Source organism: Lissotriton vulgaris, chromosome 1_1 (assembly GCF_964263255.1).
Source record: "Lissotriton vulgaris chromosome 1_1, aLisVul1.2, whole genome shotgun sequence".
NCBI classification, from domain to species: Eukaryota; Metazoa; Chordata; class Amphibia; order Caudata; family Salamandridae; genus Lissotriton; species Lissotriton vulgaris.
Window position 1 is genome coordinate 1,142,856,165 of NC_141685.1, and position 26,694 is coordinate 1,142,882,858.

Below are 26,694 nucleotides of genomic sequence, written 5' to 3' on the forward strand. Positions count from 1 at the left end.
ATGAATACTCAAGTCATGTTGCATATCAATCCACACTGGCCGCGCAGGGTAGGCCTGGAACAGAGCGTCTATATTGATCAAATCTACACATATTTGCGATGCCATTCTTGAGCACTAAAGATTATTCTTGCGTTGGTCTTTTACAGGTTGATGATCATTTACTGGATAATGGAGATCAATGGAAATGTGGAAAAAAATGTCTTCATACGAGTTTGTCAAAGTGAAGTTTCCCTGGACATTGTATCTGACACAAAACCTTGGAATTTTGTGTTTTTGTCTACTGTTAAAAGGTCTAGTCTAATGGATGCGTCCTCCTCCAGATTCATTAAATGAAGCTTCTCCCCAGGTTCTAGATTGTGAGGTGTATGTGTGTGTCTCTCTCTGATATTCTTTCTAAACATATTGATCCATCACAATTCCCAGACCTGAGTACCAAGACCGAAGACAACACGAGCTAACTGTCCAGATGTCTTTAATTATGCACTGCAGCAGAAAAATTAATGCTTAATTCCACATTCTTCATTTAATCGGTATCTTAGTCCAATTGTCAGAGTAACAGAGGTTATGTGGCTCTAACATTATAATTTGTGAAACGAAATAAGTGGGAAAGTGCTGCTATTTTAAGTGTCACCTTTCTCATGGAGCAGTAGGCTTGACTCCACATGAATGCACCATTTTTACCATCCCCAACTACATAGATAACCAAACTTCTAGGCATCAAAGGGGTAAAGGAACTGCAGGGCCTATTGTTTTTACTAAGATGAATCGTTATGGGTTGAGACTGGACCATTAGCTTAAGCAAAACTCTTTTTCTTATGTTGTCGATTAATCACCACAGGAATCGAAGTTGCAGGAAAACATGGATTTTCAACATCCGATTTTTTTCGAATATTTTTCTGTACTTTTAAGTTTGAAAATAGTCGGTATCCTTCACTGGCACTTTGTTTTCTTACACAGACTGTGCTTGATCACCTGTAATACCAGATAGATTGTCTGTATCAGATGGTCGAGAACTACTTGGAGCTTGTGGGAGTTATGTTCTTACGTTGGGATTTGAACCTCGGGCCACAGTCACTCCGTACAGTAGAGGATATCTATTGGTCTTTCATTATCTGTTTGGGCTCCTTCAGGTAATGGCAATTGGTTTGTTGTCTCTGTTTCCTGTCCTGTCCTCGTGCCCCATGTAATGGCCTTTCCCTGGTGGAATGATGGAATGCAGTTTTTGGATGTTTCTGGTTTAGGCTGGATTATTGTTGCCAGTGGTGAATGTGTTTGTGGTTGTAGTATCTTTCTGAAGTAGTCTGGAGTGTTCCTTCTTTAGCCTACAGAGCATAGGCTCTACTTTCTCTTTTTGCATCTCACTGTCAGAAGGAGATAATAAGATATTGCTTACCAAGAGGGTGGGATTCATAACCTTTCAGGAATCAATGAAATCAAGTATAGCTGGACAGCACCAGCTTCTCTCTTTTCAAAGAACGTGTACACTGATAGCCTCACATTATGGACCTAAGACAGATATGACAGAATCAGAAGTCTGTAGCTTTCAGAGAGCCACACAAGATGTGGCAACAATGTTAACTAAATCTACAATAGAGGAATATCCCATTTTGGATTGAGGAGGATCGTTCCCTTATTGGAGTAAGGAATTGTAAACATATACAGTTGTTTTTGTCTTTCAGAGTCATGTTCCTGAGGACAACTCGAAGGAGGTATTTTCCATAATTTTTAATTAGAATCTACATCAGACGAGCAGTCACAAAAACTAAAATACCCCAACAGGATGAACAAAATATTGTATAGAGCAATGGAGTGAGTGGTATCAGGCTTCTTGGGAAGATTCACAGGAACCATTAACCTGAGGAACGTTTGAAAGAAATGCTGACAAATAATGCATTACAGAACAATTTTCAAAGAATTCTCAAATGCAACATATTTATCAATAGGTCCTTAAATGGTGAATAGGAAACACCCCAAAATATCGGACAATAACTACTGAAGCAATCTTTCATGAGGATGAAGCCAAGAAACTTCTGAAACAAGCATTTACAATGCAATGGTTTCGCCTTTTGAAAAGTTTGAGCTATTGGCATTGTAAATGACAAAATTTGTATTTATGTGTTGGTTTTGAAAACAGATAAATAAATGGCATTGTCATTTACAATGCCAATAGTTTAATCTCTGGCAAATGCCACACAAAAACACACACACACACACACACCAACAGACCACACACACACACACCAACAGCCCCCCCCCCCACACACACACACCAACAGACCCCCCCCCCCCACACACACACACACACCAACAGACCCCCTCACTGTGCAAGGACTTTAAAAAAACATAATTTTTTTTATACACACTATATACTGCGAGCTCCTCGAAAAAAAATCACTGTCCTATAATAGCTTCTTTACAGAGTCTTGGGCAAAGAAAGCGTTGTTGCTGCTAGTCACAAATACCATTCACTTTACCACAAAGCCAGGCCCATTGGCTTTGTCAGTGTATATGACCAGTAGCTAAGAGTGTCCGAGCAGGGTAGCACTATTTGTTGAATAAATAAAAAGATCCGATGAGTTAAATGACAGAGCTCATCAATATAGAAACAGAGAATGTGGTACAAATGAATAAATTAAATGAAACATTTTTTAAACATAGTATCAAGCAAACTAAAACTGCTTATTAATAATAGCCAACACAAAGTACTGCCTTGGAACCCATAAAAAAGCGTATCCCCCGTTTTACTTTACCCCTGTTAAACCCAGAACATGTGCTAAATTAGCAGAAATCTGCCAGGACAACTGGTGACAAACAGACTGCGCCAACAAATCCTTGTCGCCTGGTCCCCTGTCCCAAGGGCTACTGGTTTGGGAAGAAGGAGGGGGTCGGACTGATTTAGTCAGTCATATGGCGTTTGCCCAGGAGCACACAATTCAGTAAAGTGAACAAGCAGAACTCAGTCAGTAGCTCACGCCGTTGGAAGTGAAAATGAACACCAAACTAAACTTTATTACCCACATCCGAGGTCTTGACTGCGTCATCCTGGGAGGACCATATCTCGCAGAATGTAGCTGTAGGGGAGAGAAATTGCTCGGGATCAAAGGTAGAATATTGGCCCAAAACTGGGCTTTAAAACCGGAAGCTGCAAATGCTCTTATCCGGGTTTTACTAACAAGGCCAATGATCTTCCACCTCCTAAAGTTACCGAGTGATGGCCAAACCCACACAGCGCTTGGTGAGATCACAGGGAAGAGTCATGGGTGCTGCATGCTGCGGAGTACAAGTGCAGTCCGGATGCAGGAGCCCCGCACTGTGCATAGCATCTCCAGAAATCACAGAAACAATAAAAACAGACACACACAGACAACTTCCCCAACTCAATGTTGTATTTAATACACCCCCAAAAAATATATATATATATATATTGAACGTATGTCAATTCTGCATACCCTCTATAAGGGAGACTCGTCCTTTCATCCTTCTTAGATCTGTCAATTAAGTATCACTTATTTGGGTACAAGTAACAGCTAACATTTACAGCCTTTAGGCAACGCCTGAAGTGATGTATTATAAACACTGTACAGAAACAAAGATATTTGTAGAGAAGGCAATTCTGTGCCTGCTCATTGAGAGCACAAACTACTTCCTTTAGAGCAAGGGTCTGTTCGTTTCAAGGAAGAAATGCTACTCAGAACACCAAGAACCCAGCCCCGGGCGTCATTTGTCGGCCTGGTGCATTCTAGGAGCTGTAGTCATCCACCTAGACAACGGATTGGCCTAAGGTAGCAGATGATGGTTGCTTGGGTATAGGATCAGGCATCCAGTAAACATTGGTATAACTGGTACCCCAAAAAATAACCTCTGGGTATCTTAAACTACACCCTAAGCGTGCATAACGTGACGCATTCAAATCAAACCTTGTTTGTACAGCACGCTATTCCTTCCCAACAGCCAAATGTTTGTTTCTTGGAAGCCCCCTGCACCCCCGGATATCTGCCCACTCCTACAAAAACGAAACTATGAACGCAAGGGGTATTAAAACTTTTGAGCAGAGTGTACAAAAATGAACTGGTATCTGAAAGCTTAATTTATCCTGCTGGCGCCTTGAGGCATCTCGATGCGTGGGACGGGGGTGGGGCAAACGAGCACCACACGTTGTTTGAAGGTACTTTCTTCAATGGTTACTTATTACTCTGTGCAGCACACATGCGCCCACGCTATATAAATCTCAGGAATGCATTAGTGTATTTCTATGTAGCTGCAGGGCAGTAAAGTGATGCACATTAACGCACAGAACAGAAGGGATAATCATATTCCAAAAGATGCTACTGTATAAGGCTCGCGCCGACTGCAGCAGTAATTTAAATCCAGGTGAGGAGAACTCTGCCTTTCATCCTTTCAGAGTCGGCGAGTGCGATAAAGAGGGGGTACTAGTAAAGTCGATTTACAGTGCTTAAAAGACAGAAGCGCTTTGTAAGCGTTCCACAGAAAAGCCTCTCAACCCCATCCTAGGGACTAACACCTCCCACCGAACTCCCCAAACAATGGCCTCCTTGCCCCGAGGGAGATGCGCATGCAGCGCATCAGCCGCATGTAGAAGGCCAGGTCTGCGGGCAGATAGGGCCACCAGATACGTTGGAGGAACAGAAGGGCGACCAGAGCAGCCAGGAAGGCCCACAGCAGCATCGTAGGGTCAAAGGAAAGTAGGACTCCACACTCTGGAAACAAACTGAACAGAGGATCTGTTGAGGGTGAACACAGGAGCGGCAGGGAATGAAGCAAATTAGAGCTTTAAGTCATTCCAGAGAGCAGAGGGGTCATGTGCAAATCTAAACCATTGTGGTTCACCAATGAATGGCCTTCTCTTAAGTCATGTATCTTATGTAGTTAAAGAGGTTTTTGGACAAATTAGGTGTCTCTTGGGGGTGAAAGGGAAACGTGTTGTAAGACAAGGGATTTTGGACATGCCTGGGTAAGCAAGACCTTTTTATTTAGCCGGTGATCCCAGCATAGGCCTGAGAGTGGTGGATGAAATTACCTGCCCATGGACGTAAACAAAGAAAACTTATGGTAAATCCAGAGGGAAGTAATAATTGGGGGAGGTGCGGTTTAACAAAAAAAAGCAGCTGGATTAAAATAGTGGGGATAACATACAAAATAGAAGTGGGTGGGGGTATGTCTACGGCACCCAGTGAGAGACAAAGATAACTTTAAAAAAAGTCGGAATTAGAAGAGTGCAGTAAAAAACAAGGAAAGGTGGGTGCAACCCCGGCAGTGTAGGTGGAATCGAGACCACAGCAAAGAAGGGTGGTGAAACCATGTGGGTGGAACCAAGGCAGGAGCAGAGGGAGGGTGATTGTAATCAAGGCAGAGGTGGTGGAACAGAGGACGGGTGGGTGGAACTGAGGTGGGCTGGGGGCACCCCGGAGGCGTGAGGCAATGAAGACGAGGCGGGTCTCGGGAGGAGACGGGCAGTATCAGAGGGTCAGAAGGGAAGACTTGTGGGAACAAGGAGGGCGAGGCAGGATGAATTAAACTAGACGTGCGGAGGCCTTCATGCCAGGCTGCCCTCTGCTGACTGCACTTCGGGGCTTGGGACCGGTCACATTGGAGATGCCAGGGGGGAGGGCGCCGCGCTGTAACCAAGAGGCGGTGTCAGCAGAGCGGGCCTCACCACCACGCCCGGGGCGCCGGGCTATGCGCACAAGCATTTACAAGTACAGCCCCCCCCCTTTGAAAGCACCCGCACTCACCGGCTGTCTTCTGGCGGGCGGGGCTAACCTCCTCACACGGGAGCCTTGCTCCCTGCAGCACTCCTCAGGCGGTCGCTTTGGGGCCGCGGGCGGGGTTCCTCTCCTCCTGGGCTCTCCTAGATGCAGCAGGGCTCCCTCGCATCACGGGAGCCCTGCAAACCGGCCGCCAGGCTTCTTCTTTCTTCCCCCCGGGCTGCGGGGGCGGGCACTTCCGGCCAACCACTTCCGGGTCGCTGCGGGCAGCGCAGCGGCCCTTCTCCTTAGGCAGGCAGGCGGGGGCTGATTTTATCGGGCAAATGCCGGGTGGGCACCGGCTCTTTAAAGATAACAATCAATCGAGGTGGGCACTCGATCGGCCCACAAGTCCATACACGGGGGGGGCGGGAGAGGACGAGGGGGGCGGGCGGGAGAGGACGAGGGGGGCGGGAAAGGACACGGACGTCGGGAGGGAGGAGGGAAACGTGGGGACGGCGGGAGGAGGGAGGACAGCAGCAAGCACGGCCGGCCGGACCAGACACGGGGGCGTTCCCGGCGTCGCGTGACGTCAGCAAAAGCCAAAGAATCTCGGGAACGCCCCCGTGTCTGGTCCGGCATTGACGGACAGGCCCCTCGTCCAATGGCTAGGCTCCATTTATGGAGCTAGCCAATCGGACGGGGGGGCGTGTTCCATAGTGCTTACTATACTCATTAGATTTCTCTGGAGGCGGAGCCTAATCGGCTCCGCTCCCCAGCGAAACCTAAAAAGGGACCAAATTGTACATGAACATGTTCTGGTCTTGCAGCATGGATTTTTGTATGCTGACAGACTGGGGATCCATAGCTTTGTTGCCTAAAGAAAGAGTGAAACTGTTTCTTTGTGGTAGACAAAGATCAAAACCTTTAAGAAGTGATCAAATCCAGTGTGAACTGTGTGAGAAGTGCTTTACGCCATATACCAGACAGCTCATACGCACATTGTAAAGTTGTAAATACATGATTCAGATTGCCCTTCAGAAAGTTGTAAGTTTCCCTTGGGTACTGTGAAGGGACAGGATTGTACAAATAAACTTGAAAGGGGGTTTACGACTCAATGGAAGATGCTTTTGGAATGAAGCGGGATTAGAGCTACTTTACCAAGGGTAAGCAAAAAGGTCCTTTATTAATGGTTCCATTCATCAAGTTCTCTTTCACTGTGAGATGATTAACTTTCTATAGCCAGTTTGGGGTCATTCTACTTTTGAATGTCCTTTCCAGGCTGCTCCAGACACAGCCTCTGTATAGTGATACCCCTCACAGCAGGGAAGCCCTCAGCCTTGAGCACCCACAAAGAGCACAAAGAGGTGTGAGGTTTTCCATTGGCTGACATCAGTCCAATTGAAAGTGTTATCATGAAAGGCAAAAGGCCATACATAAGGGGCCCACTTCACCTTGCACAACAGAATCTGCAGTGCCACTCCTAACATCTCCCTAAGGGTATTGCTCCAGGAAGTCTAATCCGCAGCCACTTGCTAAGAAAGTCTCAGTTGAATTTCAGTGTTTGGATCTCCATCCCCCAGCAACAGGAATTCTGGTAATACACTTCCACTATTTGGGAATTCTAACCTCACTCTCTATCGTTTGGATCCCACTTTACTTTACAATTAATACTGTGAGCCAAACTTGAGAAGACATCTGCTCCAGCATTTGCAGAATCTCCTTTCAAGGTTTATTCACAGCCATTATTTGAAGTTTCCAATCCCTGAACTGATCAGCTGTCCTTGCTGAAGAGGATCTAGCGGTAGCCTGGCACTGCAAAGACTTTTCATCCGACTCACGTGCCTAGTAAAAGTACCAAATCTAGAATTATCTTCATATGAAAATAATTCCGCTTCTGTCTAGAGACTTACTTCCTCAAGCTGTATGTTGTCTCAAAAAGTGTCCTGAAAATTAATAAAATGTGGCATTGAAAGCCGATCTTTACATTATCTCCACTCATCGCCTCTCATTTTTTATCATTTTTTTAAAAAAAGAACCTCTTCTTCCATCCGCATCCTCTGCATGCCTTTTCTTTCTGGGTACATCATTCTCTAAGTCACTTGGATGTTTACCATAATGTCTATTAAAGTATTTGCATACAACTCATTTGAAAGATTGCAATCTCTCCTTTTCTGAAAGCCATACTCCCGTAACCTAACTATATCTAATCTCCTCTAGCTCACCTATTAATCCCACCAAACACCTGCATGAACTCAAATACCTCCATCAACACCCACTAACGATAAAGTCTAACTCCTTCTTTTAATCTGCCACAAAGAAACGAGTGAATGCACGGAAGGGTTTGCCTGACGCCCACAACTAATTCTAATAACCAACAACACTGGACCAACCACTAACCTTGGGTTCTGGAGCAGCGTGCTGCCCATCATGAAGCACTTCAATGTCTTGTCAGGGGTAGTAAGCACTGTATAAATGCAGTTACGACTACAAAGGCAAATACACCATAGCTTTGTGGGCTGATATTTACCCGATGCAAAAGGGAGAACTAGAGAGAATGTGAGGGTCTGTGGTGCCTCCGTTTCGGGTTTAGGGAGTTAGATAACACTTACCGGCCTTCGGATGAAGAACATGGTCAAAGCCCCTACCAGGGGCATGTCTCCCATCAGGGGCTCCAGGATCACACGCAGGGTGCCATGCAGCTGAGGAAAGGAGAGAGAGGGATCCATGGTTATATAGTAACATAGACACTGTATAGCCCAAGTGTCTACTCAGATGCTTCAGCCGAGAGGACTCCACTCACTGATCTCTCCAATCACATTTCCACTTGCAGATGCCACCTCTCACCGACATTTCCATTCATGTCCACTACTGCTGAAAGGTACCTCAATCACAGGTGCTTCCACTTGGTAAAGGCACCTGTCTCTTTCACAGATATTTTCAAAGGTGGCATCTTCTCTCACCCGCCCCTTCCCTGACAGGCATTCTCTCCTTGGAAACCCATGGGTACAAGCCTCCTTCAAACACTTCACACCACGCCACTGCTATAAGGCTCTGCTCCACAAGGTTCTCCGAGGTGCACCGCCTCAGAAGATCTTTCCTCATTGCATACAGATGATCTGTTTTAGTCCCTTTTTCCATTCTTCCTCGAGGTCTCTCACCTTTCTGCCCCCCTCCCCCTCATCAGTTTCGTACTCCCGCACTCACACCATTTTTCGCCACTCATAAGGACCTTTGACTCCCTGCCCTTGCAATGCAAGATCCTCGCCCACATGTCCAGATCCATGCTCTCACCTACATACCTGTAGCCCCTTCACTCCAAATGTGGCAAAGAATTTCTTCACTTCACAGTTGATTTCCAAATTCGAATCAAAACTGCAAATAATAAGGGGAAACATTTTGACTGAAAAGTCTGTTGTGGAACCTAAGCACTAGTTGGTAACAGCGTACTAGAAGAGTGCACTGCGGTGGATAGAACAGGCGCACTGGCTTCAGAGAATTGTGTAGGATCATCGACTACAGAGCGCTTCAAGCGGTGGAGGTTGCATTACTGCAAAATTAGGAAGGTGGTGTGGAAGAAGGGACTGCAGAGTGGCGACGGCTGCACTGACTGCAGCAGGTAGGTACAAGCACTGACAGCATAGGGTGGTATAGGAGCACTGACTGCAGAGGATGGTTTAAAAGCACTTACACAGAGGAGGGTGTAGGAGCACGGATTGAGGAGGGTGGTGTAGGAGTGCAGGTAGCAGTGGATGGCGCAGGGCTGCTGAATATGAGGAGTGATATGGGAGCGCTGACTGCGGAGGATAATGCAGAAGGAGAGACTTAGGGAGGTGATGTAGGAGCACTTTTTGTTGTGGCTGGTGTAAGAGCGCTGTAGCATAGAGTATGTAGCAACAATGGCTTTGGAAGGTGAAGTAGGAACACTGACTGCTGAGGGTAGTGCAGGACTGCTCATTGCTGCGGATGAAGTAGGAGCACTTACTGTGGAGGGTGGTTTAGGAGGGTTGTCTGCAGAGGGTGCTGTGGGAGCAGTGACAGAAGAGAGAGGTATAGGAGCACTAAGTAATCAAGGTGGTACAATAACACTGACTCTGAGTGTGTACTATCACTAACAGCAGTAGGCAGTGTAGGAAGACTGACTGTAGAGGGTACATTAGATGCACTGACTGCAGAGGATCGTGTGTAAGGGTTGGCTGTGGAGGGTGGCGAAGGGGTGCTGATAATGGAGGGTGAAGAAGCACAGTATCCAGTGGAGACGATGTAGAAGAGCCTCTTGTAGGATCAGATATTCCACACACACGCCACAGAGGGATCACACCCCACGGTCTGCCTACGTACCTGATGTGGAGGTCTAGAATGATCTGCTGCTTCGCATGGTCTGTGTGATGTAATTGCACACCAATCACCTTCAAGGGCTAAGGGGGAAAGAGAGTGAGAGACGCATCAAAGGGCCACCTCGATGCAAGATGTCAAACCAGCTTCTGTAACGCCCCAACGCTGGCCAATGAAATCACACCACCCTTTGCAGTAACCACACAGCATCACTGACGTCATAACACCATCCCACATGCCTATGTGTTAGAAGTGTTACACCACCCCCAGTCATCTGCAAAGGACTGAATTACATCACACCATCATCATGACTGGGGTAGCGGATAACAGTGGAAACTTGATGGGTAAATTGATAGCAGATAATACACTAAATAGGGACCGATGATCAGGTCTCCCAGCCCAACCCCCAGCCATTATATTAACTAATAAGCTTAGCCAAGGAGAACCAACCAAGTTAACCTTGCATTTCCCTGTCACACAGGTTTTTCATTTCTACTTATTTGTACCCTCGCTAAACAGAGCATTGACTCTGGAAGTAGAAGTTTGATGGGATAGAAAGAGTGGTCCTGTTGGTCGTAATCAACGCCCCCACCAATGGCCCTCATTTTGAGGGACAGAAAAGTTATGACCTTTTCTTAGCGATGAAGCGGGTATCTTACAAACCCAGTCCTCAGTGTTTTATGTTGCATAAATTGGATATCTGATCAAATCATAGTTATCCCTATTCACACAATTGTGAGGCCCCACTCGCTGATCAATTATCATATCTTCCGCACCTAAACTAGGACAGTCAGGTCAACACAATTGCTTAATAATGAGGTCATGGTGGGCCAGTCAGCAACAAGGTCTGTTGCAGAGACAAAACCACTCAAATGAGAAAGCGTAACACATAGTATGGAAGAGAGCTCTGCACCATCCTGACTAAATCAGAGGATGTTAATGAGAAAAATAAGCTTTCTACCTGGAACAACCTCCCAATGCAGGTCCAGACCCTCACCTCACTTCCGGAATACTAAAGCCATGAAGACCTGGCTGTTCGACCTGCAAGCGCCTGAAGATGCCATTGGGTGAGTAGTCGTGCATTATAAATCCAGATTGATTGATTGACCGAAGAATGTCTAGATGCCCAAAAGGGCCACCATTTTTTGTGTATATCAGTAATGTTGCGCACAATATACTGTAGAACTTTTAAAACATAATTGACCCAGATTTTAGTACAATCACATCAACCCTGCAGTGCCCATCTGGAGACAATGAGATCATGCATGTCATATCCTTCTTCAGCCATTCATATCACACAACACACTACACCACCCACCAAGGACTATTTTTCCTAGGCTAGACTCTGTAATGTACCAAGTAGGGCAAATTACATCACACCACCAACTGCAAGGCCCACATCATAATAGACTGTGCCTTGGCCAAAGACATCATGTCACCTTATACTGCTAAGTCAAAGTAATGACATTGCTTCACACTATAGAATGTTTATGGCTGGGTTGAATGACATCACTCCACCATCCCCAAAGCCCACCTAGGACAAATGGCATCACCACACCATCCACCATGCCCATCCATGTTGATGACACTGCACCACCCGATGTCATCACTGCAGGATTTAATAACAGCACACTAACAGCTAGAATGTCAGCTCAGGGTCAATAATATCAAATCAGCCTCGGTTGTGGCAACATCATCACACCAACCTCCATTACGCCTGGACCTGAGACATCATACTGCATTTAATTATGCCCACCTGAGTGCACCGACATCATATCATTGTCCGCCATGCCAGTTTGTGGTGGGTTTCATTACTCTATCCTCTTATAAACACAGAATTTAATGACATAACATTTAGCCCTGAAGCATACAAAAAAAATAATGGATGGAATGCTTGAATTATTTATTTATTTATGCACAGCCACTTGTAATTACTCAGGGCCACATCCCAGTACATCACTACTTTGCACAACATGCGACCTCACTTTGGACCCAGCTATGTACAAATCAGTCTTGACCCTGATCTAATGGGAACAGTCCAGCCCGAACTGCCAGTCCAGGTAACCGCTGACCCAGAACATAAGCAACCATACTACTATGACGACGCAGAAGCCATTGCAAACCATCTGCCCTGCAGGGCTTGGGCTAAGATATCACACCTGCCTCAATTTTTCACGTTCTGCCATGTCAACCTGGGTGAGTGACATTACCCGACCCTCCCCCATCACCTAAGGTGTCAATTATGTGACACTACTCTGCCATGTTCTTACAAAGCGATGATCTCTCTTCGTTCTGCACCATGCTTCCAAGGGGAAATATCACAGCCCCCTCTGTTGTGCCAGATGGGAGGCACTGCAACAATGGCCTACGCCATCCTTTGAAACAGCCATGCCATCACACCATCAAACCAAAGGAGAAACTTACCTAAAGCAAAGCTATCTTCAGAATATTCACATAATGAAGAGATATGAAACACACAGCTTCACCATCCCAACGCCATGCTGTTACTTAACTACTGCCACTAATGGAAACATCCATGCTGCAGTGCAGTTAGTTTGGCTCCTAAACTATGTAAAGCTCCTTGGTTCAAAATGAAGACCTTATTGGCGAGGGATTCAGTGAGAGAGGCAGTCTGACAATATCCACCTGAGAGAGGGCCTCAGAATACTCTGGAAAACAGAGGCAGTCTGAAAGTATTCTTGGAGAACAAAGTGAGGGCATGCAGCAAAACAGACAGAGTGGGTATGTTAAACCTTTGGGAGAGAAATGTTGGACAATGGACAACAAGGGAGAGGGCGACTGTGAGTACTGGAAGAGGAAAAGAGATTGGACAGCAGTACTTCAGAGAGAGGGTTGAAAGTGTGCTGGGAGAGAGGGCTAAACAAAATGCCAACCCCAATAATAAGAGAGACAAAGGCAATCTGGGGAGAAAGAACCTAGGCTGGGAAAGGAGATGGAAGGCGAGGTGGAAGGTAAGAGAGGGATAAGGAGAGAGAGAGAGAGAGAGAGAGAAGGTGATGGAGACCTTAAGAGAAAGGATCTTTGAGTACCCAGTAAGAAAGAGAGCGGGTTGGTGGTATCCCAAGTAGAGAAAGTTTCTATGACTCAACCAAAGAGAGGGATACAACCTGTACCTCTGTGAGCGATGGCTTAGACTACCCTGACAGTGCCCTATGGAGAGATAAAATCGAAATGCTAGGTGCGATAACACGGCTGACAATATCCTCTGAAGACATTTCTGGGGAGCACAATAGCTGAAAGAGTGTGACTAGCAATGTCCTTGTGCAAGGGGGGCTTTGAGCACTTGTGGGGGGTGCCTGTTTGTACTCTGCGAGGAGGGCCGGTCGTACATCAGGCACCAGGAAAGACTGCAACACCATGGAAGAGAAAGAAAGTCTAGTGCTAGCCTAGAGAAGGAGGAGCACTGCTAGCACTTTGTACAACAGGGGGGGGGGGGCAGTGAGTACTCCTTGAGGTAGAGAGGTAGGAGAGTGTCCAGAGAGAGCAAAGAGTGCTAGTGATAGAGAACGATAGAAGGCTTTGAGAGAGAGAAAGAGACAAGAGTTGTACCAGACAGAAAAAGAGAGATGAGAAGGTGAAGAAAGGAGAGAGAGAGAGAAAGGGAGAGAGAGGGAGAGACCGTAAGTAGAGGGCTACCAGTTTTCTAGGGAGACAGCTGTGAATCATGGAGAGGTGGTGGAGAGATAGCAGTATATCAGGAAAAGAGATGAACTGTGAACACTCTAAGGGAGAAAGGGTGTTTAGCAATAGGACAAATAAAGGCCTCTGTGTCCATAGGGGGTGACCGGAGGTCTAGCTATGCTACCAAAGATAATGGGCTGTGGATACTCTGGGTACAAGGAGCTACTAGAGTAACAAACGATTCAGTAAGAGACGTGGGCAACAGTAAAAATATCCACATGAGAAGAAGAACTGGGCGTCGAGAAGGAAACAGAAAGAGAGACAGAGGTCACCAGTACCCAAGGGCAACAATGTCCGGGGGCTGGGCTGAATGAACCATGCCAGTGCTAGTCAGCCCTCTACGCTCATATCAGGGCGACAGAGTGATGTACGCATTACCATCAGTCTGTTCCCAATTAGATGAATGCCCGTGGTCACGGGCCCTGGTGTTGACATATGTGACACTCAGAGATGGTGTCACCGGTTGTAGAAGATTACAGGGTACAGAAAGCATACAAAGTGGCATGCAGCGAGGTCTCGGCCTCAATCACATACCTTACCGAATACCTCTAATCTAGGTCAGAGTACAACCAATGAATGGGGTTATCCGGGCACACAGAAGTCCAAACGTTGAGGTTGTGATTTCAACAGTTCTTTATTGGGTTTCTACCATCTTAAATTCGCCCTTTGGCAAAGGGCGAATTGAGAATAATGGTAACCCAATAAAGGACAGTTGAAACCACAACCTCAACTTTTGGATTTGTGTGTGCCCAGGAACCCCTTCACTGATGTTTAAAATGTTTCCAGTTAAGGAAGAATAGGGGGCTCTTCCTCCTGAGCACCAGATAATATTGGACACTAACAAATAAGACTGAATATTTGTATTTGACTTGTGACATACTGTGGTTGTGTGCGCCCCTTCTCCCAGCTACTCTAATTGTTCTATTTTCTCAAAGTACAACCAACACCCATTTCCACCATGAACGCCAAAGGGCTGCCAGCAGCCCGATGTAAGTCGAAGCTCTTCACAACCTCCTCCGGGGTATGAAGCACTATATACATGATACAATACCATGCAAGTCTATGTTACAAAAGGTGATCAGAAGTTGGGCTGGAGATGAGTGGTCAGGCAGTAGAGGATAAAAATGACTGGCTCTAAAACCATGTGTAGTTCAGTCACTTGCTTCTTCTTTAAGAAAAGCCAATGTTTTCAGAATACAGAATGGGAGGAGGCTGGTTTGGTACACAGCATAAGCAAGGGAGCAGTATATGTTCAGTTTGACTGTGTTTATTTATTTATTTATTTATGGGATTTTTAATGCGCAACTAATACCCTAGGGTGTCTAGGCGCAGTGTTGATTCACTGGAGAGTGCATGCAGTGCATGCATTACATAAACACAGTTTCCTGCTCGGAACCTACAAAAGGTGAACCTAGGATCTCGAATTACATCCCTGTATCTATTAGGATAACCCCAAACCTGCTGCAATTTAGGAAAGAGCAGAAGGCTCAACTCTTTAAAGAACACAACATCAATATGCAGTAACATTTCACAAACCAGATACCTCTCCTATCAAACATTGACCGTGTCTTTGCCTTTACATTCTACAACGCTCTGCTACCTTTTGGCTAGATGTGTGCTATATAAATACCCCATACATATATGCATAAATGATCCAGTAAATACTCCATGCAATGCAGGATCTACCTTCTGCTTAGCTAGTCATGTCACCCAGAGTCCTGCAGAATTAAACAATTTATGTCTGGTGTAGATGTTTGCTGGGAAGACTAGAGGACTTTTACTGAAAATGTTAACAGTGTCTTCCTTGTTAAGTGCCAACTCAGGGATTCATTTAACTGACATCTGTCTGATAACAAGATTATTTAAAGACAAACCAAAAGGTTCACAGAAAAGTTGTGAAACATGTACCCAAGTCTCTTTCTTGGTCATAGCAAATGACTTATGCTGTTAGTGTGGTGTTGAGATTTAGCATAGTAACCCACGTATTACTTGTAAAAAGGGTAGACGTTCTTTCAAGGCATGGCCAGCCCAGAGAAGTACCTTTCGTCAATGAGCTAGATGTAGAGTAAATATGCTCTGGATAGTTTGTCAGGTGCCCCATCACTTTCTGTACACCTCTGTCCTCTGACGGAAAAGGTGTGTACATGCTCTGGCAAAAAGATAGAATGGCTACCAGTGCCCCAAGGGGTGAAGGCTATGAGTGAGCACTCTGGTAGAGAAAGAGAACGGGAGGTTGTAGGAGTCCAGGAGAGATGTGATAAAACCTGAAAGAGCAAGAGTGATAAAAGAACAACTAAAAACCTCAGGAGGAAGGGTTAGAAACCAATATGAGAGAAGAAGAGACAGAGAGTGGGTACTAGAAATGCTAAGGGAAAGGTTGTAAGAACTCTGGGGATAAAGGAGGATTATCATCAATAGACATGTCTGTGAATACTCTTTGATAAAGGAGTGATTATCAATACCCTAGGGAAAGATGGTTGAGAATAATGTGGGGGAGTAAAGGTTACAGAGAGAGAACTATGCTACCAGAGAGTCCTGCAAGTCCCCCGGGAGAACAAGAGCAAAGCTCAAATTCCCTCTTAAAGGGAGGGCTGAAAATGTATCAGTAGAATGATGTACCTTGGTCCCGAAGTTGACTTTGGTAAAGTTAAAGGTCTGTAAATGGTTGTTGGAAGCGCGGACCGATTCTGCAATGGTTCCTCTCATGAGCTTATCCATGTACTGGCTGAACCACGGCCATAGCTGCAACAGGACCTGGAAGAACAGAGGGACAGAGAAGGATCAGAGGTTAAAAGCCAAGCATAATCCAAAAATCCATCATAAACATGCATGCTAAATCAGTTGCTTCAGTCTTGTCTGGCGTTGTGTCTTCCAATCACCAAATCCACGACTGCTACTGCCCATAATTTTCGTTCGAATTTGATTCCACCCACAGTTGTCCCACACAGGCCACGCTATCACTAGTTCCTCCTGTAAACGTATTTCAGAAGGTCTAGCAACCGACAAACCACAATATCTAAGAAAATGAAAACCAGGGTGATATATTGAAATAAACTCTACAACATAAAAGTCAGCACTATGTCGAAATCTCAAGTGTAAAAAGAATGGCGTTCAAAACCTATTTTCTTTTTACATCTGATTATGTTTTTAAAAGCAGAAGGTATGCAGCTGTATTTTTGTGATACTCTTCGATGTTCTGGTCTGTGGTTGTGACAAAACATTTGGAAACAATACATTTTAAAATTCACTTCAACGAAATGAGAGTGATTTTTATTTAAAATTAAACTGTTTCCTCACCTTTGCATATCCCAGGTTCCAAGTTTACTCCAGATGCTAACTGGAATGCTTGCAAACTTCAACCAGCATTAGCAAAGTCAAGAGGTCTAATAACCCCCTCCCCCCGCACCCCTCCCAGCGTTTTGGCTTTGTCTGTACTTGTTTTGTCATGAGTTTTGCAAAACTTTTTTGTTGGGGAAGCAGCCAGGCCCTCAAACTTTAAAAATAAACCACACTGGTTAAAAGCAATATATTTTGTTATCTAAAAATACACACATTGCCATAAACGTCCCTGGCACATAAGAGAACAAATTTGTGTGTGGATATGCTCCTTGCGAAAGGGCAAAATACTGTCACCCACAGCAAAGTTTGCCATTTGCTCAGGTGGGCTAACCCACTGTCCAATGCTGTATGCTGTAGCTAGCGGGCAGAAGAAAGATGTGAACGATACAATAACAGACCAATGGATGAAAAGGACTGGCAGAAAGCCCCTATAAGTATAATATACAAATAATTTTGCTTAAATCAACAGGCCTTGCTTAATGCCAAACCTAAAAGCGAGTAGCCCACCCATTTCCTTGTATACAATCACATGAAAGATGCAGTCTTACATTCTTACCTTGTTTAGCCACTCCACCTTTTCCACTTCAGAGAAACTGATCTGTGGATAGATGAGAAATGAATCATGGTCAAGAGACTATAATCAACAAAACGAAATTGCCTCAAGTGGACATATGGAGGTGATTCCTATTGGGTTTCGTTCGCAGTCGTGCCGCTCACTTAATGCTTAGCTAACCTCATTGGCTCGCTTGCTGCAAGGCATTTGCAAAACCCCACGCAAAAAACAATATGTGAGAGGACGGAAAGAGGACTTCTATTTTGATTTGCTAACTCATGCCACTTAGAAATAACAAATACACAATATGGGCTATTTACCTCAAGCTTTCCACTTTATCCTCCATTTTAATGTCATAATTCAATGTTTAAACTATGAAAGCCACATATCCAAAACATATATCTATTTCATCAATAAAACATAGGTGTAAAAATGATAACTTTCAGTTCAAATAAATACTGTTACATATTATATTAACATCATATGGGTTACATGTTGTCACCGATTTAGTGAGCAATTTGCGATTTTAATATACAGCTGTGTGTACTTATATATGTGCGGATTAATCTTCAAGACAAGCATATGCTACTGGCAGATCAACCAGGTAGGTGCACTTGCTGGAAGAGGAGCAGTATGCCCATCCCAGAACAACCTTCACACCCTCTGGAGGCTGCTTGGCTGGGGAGGCCCGGCTACCGGAAGGGTCTGAGTTAACAGCCATCCCATGGGCACCAACGGCCCTGTCAGCGCTCTGAAAATAGAATGTAGAGGCATAAGCAAGGTGCAGCCTGAGTGAGACACAGGGGTTCTGGTCTCACCATCAGCATGAGCCAGTGGGGATACCCCACTGACAATCGTTAAGCACTGTTGAGAAATGCATTGCATGGAGAAAGGGCAATGGGGTGGCACACCAAGCCTGGGCCACCTAACTGCATCCAGGTCTAGCACCATCCAAGCCATCTATCCACTCGGGTCAAACCCCTTGGGAGGCTGCTTGGTCTTCGCCCTGTTAGGAGGAGTAGGCCCAATTCAGAGGTGGACTTCCCTGGAAGGCACCGTCTGGAATCGGGCAGTCCTAAACAGCGTGGAAAGTCTATTCCTAAAACAACAGCAGAAGCTGGCCAAGCAGTCCATCCCTAAATGTACCAAGTCTATGCCTTGACATACTAAAAACCTCCCTCTCCCTACCAACAACTTGGCACAAGCTTGATGGAACTAAATGTTAGTCATTGCTCCATCACTGCTCTGAGGTAATCAAACAGGGCCTGACCTTTCAACACAAAAGGGATTCCCTGCAGGCTCATTTGTAGGTCGAAGCCTACCAGACAGTGCAGACAATCAATCATGGTACAGTGTTGTCCACATTGTCCCCAAGCAGAGCACCCTGCCTGTGATGCTTAATTCAGGCTCTTATCTGCTCACCAGAAATGTTGGATTCTGGACAGGCTCCTCGAACTGGGCATGAGCCCAGGGCAGGCTGGGTCAGGTCCTTCGCAGTTCCATGGAGAACAAACAGGTGACCAACAGGTTCCAAACACCTTGTCCATACTAACATGGAGGATGCCACTTGCTTTTCTTGTAATATCAGCACTGAGGGTAACAGAGAGTGGACATTTGAGGGAATTTATCTGACATCCTGTAGCTCTGGCTGGGACTGAAGAGTCATATAAGCCCTTTTGGGACTTCCAGGTACCCCAAGCAGGCCAACCTGCCCAAGATGATTCTCTACAGAAACTCTGCCTGATCTCTGGGAAACCTGGCTTCCAGACAAGCACATCATGCAGGGTAGGAAGGCCACTAGTGGCCCAGACCCCTGAGGGCCTAGGAAGAGCCACCCGGGGCCCGTGCAGCGCCCATCAAGAATGACCAGACAACTGACAGTTCCCCAGCACCTTGTCCTCAGTGACATAGATAGAGGAAAGCCACTAAGCTTTCTTCAAATCTATACACACTGGGCAGTAGAACGGGACATTTGAGAAAATGTATTCGATCCCACGTCCAGAGCCCTGGCTTGCCTTGAAACTTCAAATAAGCCCTCATTGAGACTTTGGGAGTAGCCCAGCCATCTGGCCACACCATTCACTTCTATTGGGAGTGCCACCACATGGCCAGGCTAAAGGATAGCTATATGGTCGCACTGTACCTTCTGGAAAGCATTTCTGCTTAAATTGGAGGGGTGCGAAGGGACTCCACAGGACGGGGCTCAGACTCTTGGCCGAGCCTGAAGCCAAGCCATGGAACCCCCACTCAGAGCTTTTCACCCCAGCAAAGCAGGGGAGCTCTCCTGGGTGCTCACACAGTGGGCCGGCATATAGAACTCAAGTCCAGGGAGACCATCTGAGATCTGACCTGACGTCCTGACAGAGATTTCCAATACACTAAGAGCGCAAACTGGATATGTGGCTGCCTCTAAGCGGCGTCCAGAAACATTGCACCATCTTAGGAGAGCAGGCAGGATGGACAGCAGGTCCCCCACACCCTCCTCCTACTAATAAACATGAAGTCTACTAGCCTTTCCTTGAATCCGTGCACACCGCGTGACAGAGGGGGGACATTTGAGCGAATGAATCCCACCTCCCGGAGCCCTGAAAGGGTTTTAAGCTTCACATCGGCCCTCATTTAACTTCCAGGGCAGTTCAAATTCTGAACAATGGCCATGCCTGGAAATAATGTTTGGTTTATTTACTACAAAACATCAGCAGTGACGTTGGCATGGCAAATTTTACAACACCCATGTCGACCTTGTATATGTCCACCAGTACAAGTGTTTGATCATCTATAACCATCTGAATCTTTGCAGTAGTTAAGCTATTTTATACTTTTATTTTCTTGATCAGCTAATATATGAATACTTAAGGGTCTGTGACCCTGCATTGCATGTGACAGTAAAGATAACTTGTGTTCTAAATGAGTGTCCAGCCCACCACCATCCCGAATCTCAGTTCTAGTTAGTAAGCCATCTGTAGGTCTAAAAGCTAGTGAAAGGAAGCTGTGAGGCAATGAGCCATTACATTACCCCACGTCCCACCACCGTCATTCAGGAAACCACGATAGCTCCTCCCCAGATGCTAACTGTCTGTGGAGAGCCTTATCATCGATGGTGACAGTGTTACTGTGGAAACAATCTGGTAAAACAAGAGATAAGCACCCCATATCTGATAAGTAACCCAGAAGTACGAAAGTGTCAGCAAAACTGGAAGTTGTGACAGCAGGGGCCGCAGAGAGCGGGATATTACTACGAAGTGTATGCCGTAAATATGGACTCTTCCTTCACAAAGGTACATACTATGAGACACAGCAGGGCCTGTTGGATTTGCTGACAGCAAAAGGGTTTTAGTTCTCCTACCAGAACAGGAGAGGCAAAGATGAGTGCAGAGTAGTCAAAAGACCCTTGCTCAGCAGTCACGTGCCTCCCTGATCCTAATTTTCTTATTCTGACCAATCATTGTTAAGCCAAGTGTGTCTGGTTTGAAATACAATAAACTGCAATTCAGCCAGAATCACTTGCCCAGGACCAACAAGCAGGTTAGCTTGTGACCTGAGGGGCTACACCTCAACACAGAAGCATGTCCACAGGCAACGTATATGAGCAATGTGCCCATTCCTCATAACGTGTCCTGGGCAGCTGAAGAATGATGTCCCAAAAACAGCACTTCATAGTTCAAAGTGCTGTCAGGTTCTAATCCAGAAAATGCTTCGAACACTAGGGGATGCCTGACAGCCCGAAGAAAATCTGTATAATGAGCACATTTGGTAGCTGAGCTGGTTTCTACAGAACTACAAAACACCTACAGCCAGGTGCATTTTTAAATGGCTGGTTCCCTCCAAAACGTTGGAGGGAAACATTAAATCTGTACTGGAAACAACAGCAACTAATGGTGCTGGAATCATTTTTCATGTGGGGTGCAATCAACAAGGTTCTTATGAGAGTTGAAGGGAGTTCCTAAGCTTACCAGTTTCCACTGAGAAAACAACCCCACCCATTTGGTTCTTTCCGTACAAAATGGATGCCGGTAGGGTTGCAGTTTGTGAACATGAACAGCCTCATGGGTCATCCAGAGAATGTCCAGCAGCAAGTGTAGGTCGTAAAATGGCTGTAAAACGTGGCCCCATAATCATAGGTGCAGAAGCAGTCTTGCGGTTCTGTTTGGTTTTGTTGTAGGTGGCTTAAGAGGAAATGCAGGTGCCCCCATTAGCATGACCCAATGTGGAGAGAACACGCATGATTTAGTCTGATCATGCTGTGGAAATGACAGGAAGCGATAAAGGCTCCTACTGATTCTGAATGCGTGGAAGGAGGACTTGATTACATGATTAGCCAGTGGGGCTAGTGAGAGCTTTGTGTCCATAATAACCCTGAAATTTCGGGCCTTGCAAACTGATAAGGTAAAGATTAAAATTACTTAGCCTAATAGTACTTAGCTGAGTAGTAGCCCATTTCCCACAAATTAGAATGTCTCTTTTAGAAGAAGTAAGATATGGGTACCCAGCAATCTTAAGGTGTAAGTTTCCAACTGTTACTAGGTAACAGTCAAGAGTATAGTCATCAAAGTTGACATATTTTTCAAATTTAAGAAGGATTTGTTTGACAGTGTCGTAGTGGTAGGAGTAGAGTGTAGGAACGTAGGTCTGCTTCTTAGGGGTTACCCCCACTTTTTACTTCATGTGATACTGTTTTTGACTAGTCTGTCTGGGATCCTGATAATCAGGACCCCAGCCCATCTGCTTTCTCCCTAAACTGTCATGTTAAGAACTTAGGAACACTCCAAATTGGATACTGGGGTACCCTTGTCAGTCCCTAGTATATGGTACCCATGTACCCAGGGCATAGGTACCCCATAGGCCTCCCTTGGGCTGAAGCATGTATTATGCCACCCATGAGAGGCCATGCCAAATGAAACTACAGGTTGCCATTGCAGCCTGTTTAAGTTGGTGCATTCACCACTTACTTTAGATATAGGTGTACTATCCTGAGGGCAGGGTTCTTGGTTCTAAGTGAGAGGGTGCCACTGCAGAACACCCCTGCAGCCTACAGAGTCCATTCTCCCTGGTTGTCAGTGTATCAGCCATTTACGACATATAGAGTGGCATTATGCGACTGCGTACTGACCAACTCTAAATGGCAAAAAGTAACCCTTTCATGTTTGGTGTCAACCATTGTGGAATCATAACCCCACACCGGTAACCGGTGTGGGAGATATGATTCCACTCCTCAGAAGCGAGCTTCTACTACCGGGAAGCACAAAATGGTTTCTGCCCACCAGAGACACATGTCTGACCTCCTTCTGCTGAGCCAAGCGCGAGCAGAGGAAGGAGGAACAATAGGCATCCTGTCACAGGGAGGTGTGACCACCTCCCAGACAGGATTTAGTGTATTAGGGCTGGGAGGGTGTGCTTGCCAGCGACCAAAAGTCTGCATGAGGGGCACATTTGGTGTCCCTGTGCATAGTCCAGTTCAAACCAGTCCAGAAAGCCATTGGCTCCTGCTCTGGCGCGAAACTGGACAAAGGACATGGGAGTAACTTTCCTACTATCCAGACCCTCCCCTGGGAGGGTCCCCTGAACCTGTCCAACCCTCTCCTGTGGGTACAAAAGGGCTTACCTGGCTGTAGGACCCTAGATTCGACATGGACAAGATTCTGAACCAGAAATCACTGAACTTCGACCGTCTGGACACTCTGAATTTCGCTGGACCTCGTTCCGGCCCGACTTTGTCTCCCTCTTATCTGAAGCATTGCCTGTGGCCGTGCACCACACAGGCTCCGTGTAGGACCTGTGGAGCATCAAGGACAACCAAAGACATCTCTCTTTGAGTTAAGGAGTCACTCCCCTGCAACCGCAGGCACAACATCTCGATTGACCGGTCTGCATCTCCTGAGCTCCTACGGACTCCAAAGGCTTCAGCAACACAGGTGGTGGGTTTCTATGTCCTTCTAGGTCCAAGCTGCCCTCTCACCAAGTTTGAGGCCAGAATACCTCGTGGGGCTGCAATACCCATACCCATACCCATGTGCGGGTTCATTTGCAAGTGCATATGCATGTTGCAGTTTCCCGAACAAGTGCACTGGGCTCCAAGTAGCCCCAACCTTTGGCATAATTTCCTACAAAGAACTCTGGCCTCCTCGCACCGAGTGCTCCGTGCAGGGGTGAGGAATTTAATAAAATATCTACTTGTCGATGGGGCAGGTTGCTTCATCAATCTACTTGTACTGTAACAAAATCAACTTGTCCCTTTGGTGCCAAGTAGTTCGGCGACAAATTATCGCAGCAATCTCATTATGTAACAGCTCTGATATAGCCTCTCTGATTATGCCAGGGCTCATACCATAGTAGTGTTTGAATACTTGCATTCACCTTATGTTGCCACGTTTCTGCAGATCTACTTACTGGGGCTGTCGGTAGTGGTAAGCAATAATTCTAGGGTTAGAATGCCCTTTTGAGTCTGTGCAAACTTACTAACTTGCATGTTTTAAGGGTTTTAAACAACTCTTCTCAAACCTTTTCCCATACTGAGAAATGTTGGCAATGTACTCCCGACAATGGCAGGCGTAAACCTTCTTCCAGAGTTGGGGAAAAAAGTGGTAGGAGGGAAAGTCAACTTGAAAACACTCAGATTTTTGAATAAGCAAATCTACACATGCATATTTGCTCATGCTAAAATGCAGTTCAGAAACATTTTCTAGGAGTACTATTTCTTGTCCTATTTCTGTAAATTCTTGGGAATTCACGAAAGTTTTATAGCTGCACTTAATGCAAGAAAATACACTATGGGTGCACTTTTGAGACTTTCTTTAATATTTGGGCCCCTAATTTGATCTGGCGGTGACCATGACCTATTGTGTTCATTAAAATTCTGTCTATCTTTCTGTATACGGCTGGTTTCACTGTGAGTGATATCATTCTGCTCTTTCACAAGGAGCATATCGACACACAAAGTAGTTTTGTTCAGTGTCAGTAACTACTGTGGCAGTGTGTGCTTTTTGAGACCAAAAACTATTTTTGCTTTTGCCAATGTTTGTTATAATGGTGAGGGTCCGGCAGCTCCCACACTAATTCTTTTTTAAGTTTTGCAAAAATCATGGCAAAACAATTCACACGTTGACAAAACTAAAAAGGAGACCACCATTTTCAAACCTATTGGCTTTGCCAATGCTTGTTTAATTTTGTTTCCCATAACCTTATTGAAACTGGCTACACTGATTTTCCATTATGAATATTTTTGGGAAATACTAGCATACATCAACACATGTAGCTAAATGATATTGCAAAGAAATGGTACCTGAATGTTTACAGTCATTTAGCTAAAAAAAAATCCTGCTTTCATTTTTTTATGAACATTTTATTTTGAAAGCAAAGAATCATCAATCTTGCTTTCAATCTTCTGCAAATATTTGCATCAATTCAGAGAGCATTCTGGGAGCATTATACTTAGCCTCATATTGCTAAACTTTGAAATCGTGTGTACACATTTTTATACTGGAACCACTGTCAGTAGTGCAGTCAGAGCTTACAACATTTACTTAGAGCGCTCACCCTAATAAAAAAGGCTTTCAATTAACGAACCCTAATTACAAGTTTGAAGGGCACTAACAAATGGACACAAATATTACTTTAACTGCAGACAATGCCCTTCTCTGATCCATAATGTGGTACTGTAAACTGGCAGCCTAAGGGTTTTTGCTGTAGGGGGTTGGGCCTACTTGCCCTAGGGACAAAATACACAAGAAAACTTGTTGCCCTTGACACCAAACAATATGTCCTGGGTGTCTTGCTATAGGAATTCCACATCCCTGTCCGTGGGCTGCTGTTTTGTGAAATGGCTTGAGGTCCTCTCGTGACTCCTGTGCCTCTGCCTATGGGTCCACTTGTGGGTTAACTCTGCTTTTCTTGGGCTCCCCTGGTTGCTCCAGGCTTGCCCTGACTCCCCTGTGTTTAGTGACTGTTTTGTTAGTGCTTTGTTTTTCCTTCCTTAGCCCCTGTTTTGTAAATCTGTGCTCGTAATTGCGTTTTCCTTCCTGTTTGCCCGCTGTCTCGCCGCCCTTCGTACTCCCTCCCCGCTTCCCGCCACCGCCGCTAACCCCGCCCCTTTTTCCCTTCTGTACCCTCCCCGCTCCCGCCTCCCAGCTGCTCCGCCCCCCGCGCACTTGGCCATATATGGCGACCGTGCGACGCAGGTGAGTGTGACCTAGTTGTAGGAAACCCCCCGCGCCGCACGGCCACCAGCTGCTGCGTGTGCCCCCTTGCCTTGACTGCCTCGCTGCCTGCCTCGCTGCCGCTGACCACGCCCCCTCCTCCGAGCGGCGTGGTCCGTGCTCGCCTGCCGGTTTCCCCTTGTGACTGTTTTGTTAGTGCTTTGTTTTTCCTTCCTTAGCCCCTGTTTTGTAAATCTGTGCTCGTAATTGCGTTTTCCTTCCTGTTTGCCCGCTGTCTCGCCGCCCTTCGTACTCCCTCCCCGCTTCCCGCCACCGCCGCTAACCCCGCTCCTTTTTCCCTTCTGTACCCTCCCCGCTCCCGCCTCCCAGCTGCTCCGCCCCCCCCGCGCACTTGGCCATATATGGCGACCGTGCGACGCAGATGAGTGTGACCTAGTTGTAGGACACCCCCGCGCCGCACGGCCACCAGCTGCTGCGTGTGCCCCCTTGCCTTGACTGCCTCGCTGCCTGCCTCGCTGCCGCTGACCACGCCCCCTCCTCCGAGCGGCGTGGTCCATGCTCGCCTGCCGGTTTCCCCTTGTGACTGTTTTGTTAGTGATTTGTTTTTCCTTCCTTAGCCCCTGTTTTGTAAATCTGTGCTCGTAATTGCGTTTTCCTTCCTGTTTGCCCGCTGTCTCGCCGCCCTTCGTACTCCCTCCCCGCTTCCCACCACCGCCGCTAACCCCGCCCCTTTTTCCCTTCTGTACCCTCCCCGCTCCCGCCTCCCAGCTGCTCCGCCCCGCGCACTTCGCCATATATGGCGACCGTGCGAACGCGCAGCGGTCACGCGCAGCGGGCGCGCCGATTGTGCGCCAAAGGTAAGCCCGTCTACGCCCGTCCGCGCCTGGACCGCGCCCAGTGCCAGGAC

General features: G+C 46.2%; 1 protein-coding gene across 1 annotated transcript in view; it reads right to left on the reverse strand.

Moving 5' to 3' along the window:
• The window catches only part of ESYT1 (extended synaptotagmin 1), a 481,007-nt gene that overhangs the window by 316,942 nt on the left and 137,371 nt on the right, over nucleotides 1-26,694 (reverse strand). Inside the window, exons 2-6 of the mRNA XM_086963895.1 lie at nucleotides 17,638-17,679; nucleotides 16,362-16,496; nucleotides 10,047-10,123; nucleotides 9,008-9,080; nucleotides 8,318-8,407 (exon numbers count right to left, since the gene is read on the reverse strand). Of these exons, the coding sequence (XP_086820021.1) occupies nucleotides 8,318-8,407; nucleotides 9,008-9,080; nucleotides 10,047-10,123; nucleotides 16,362-16,496; nucleotides 17,638-17,679 (417 nt within the window). The remainder of the gene's footprint in view (nucleotides 1-8,317; nucleotides 8,408-9,007; nucleotides 9,081-10,046; nucleotides 10,124-16,361; nucleotides 16,497-17,637; nucleotides 17,680-26,694) is intronic.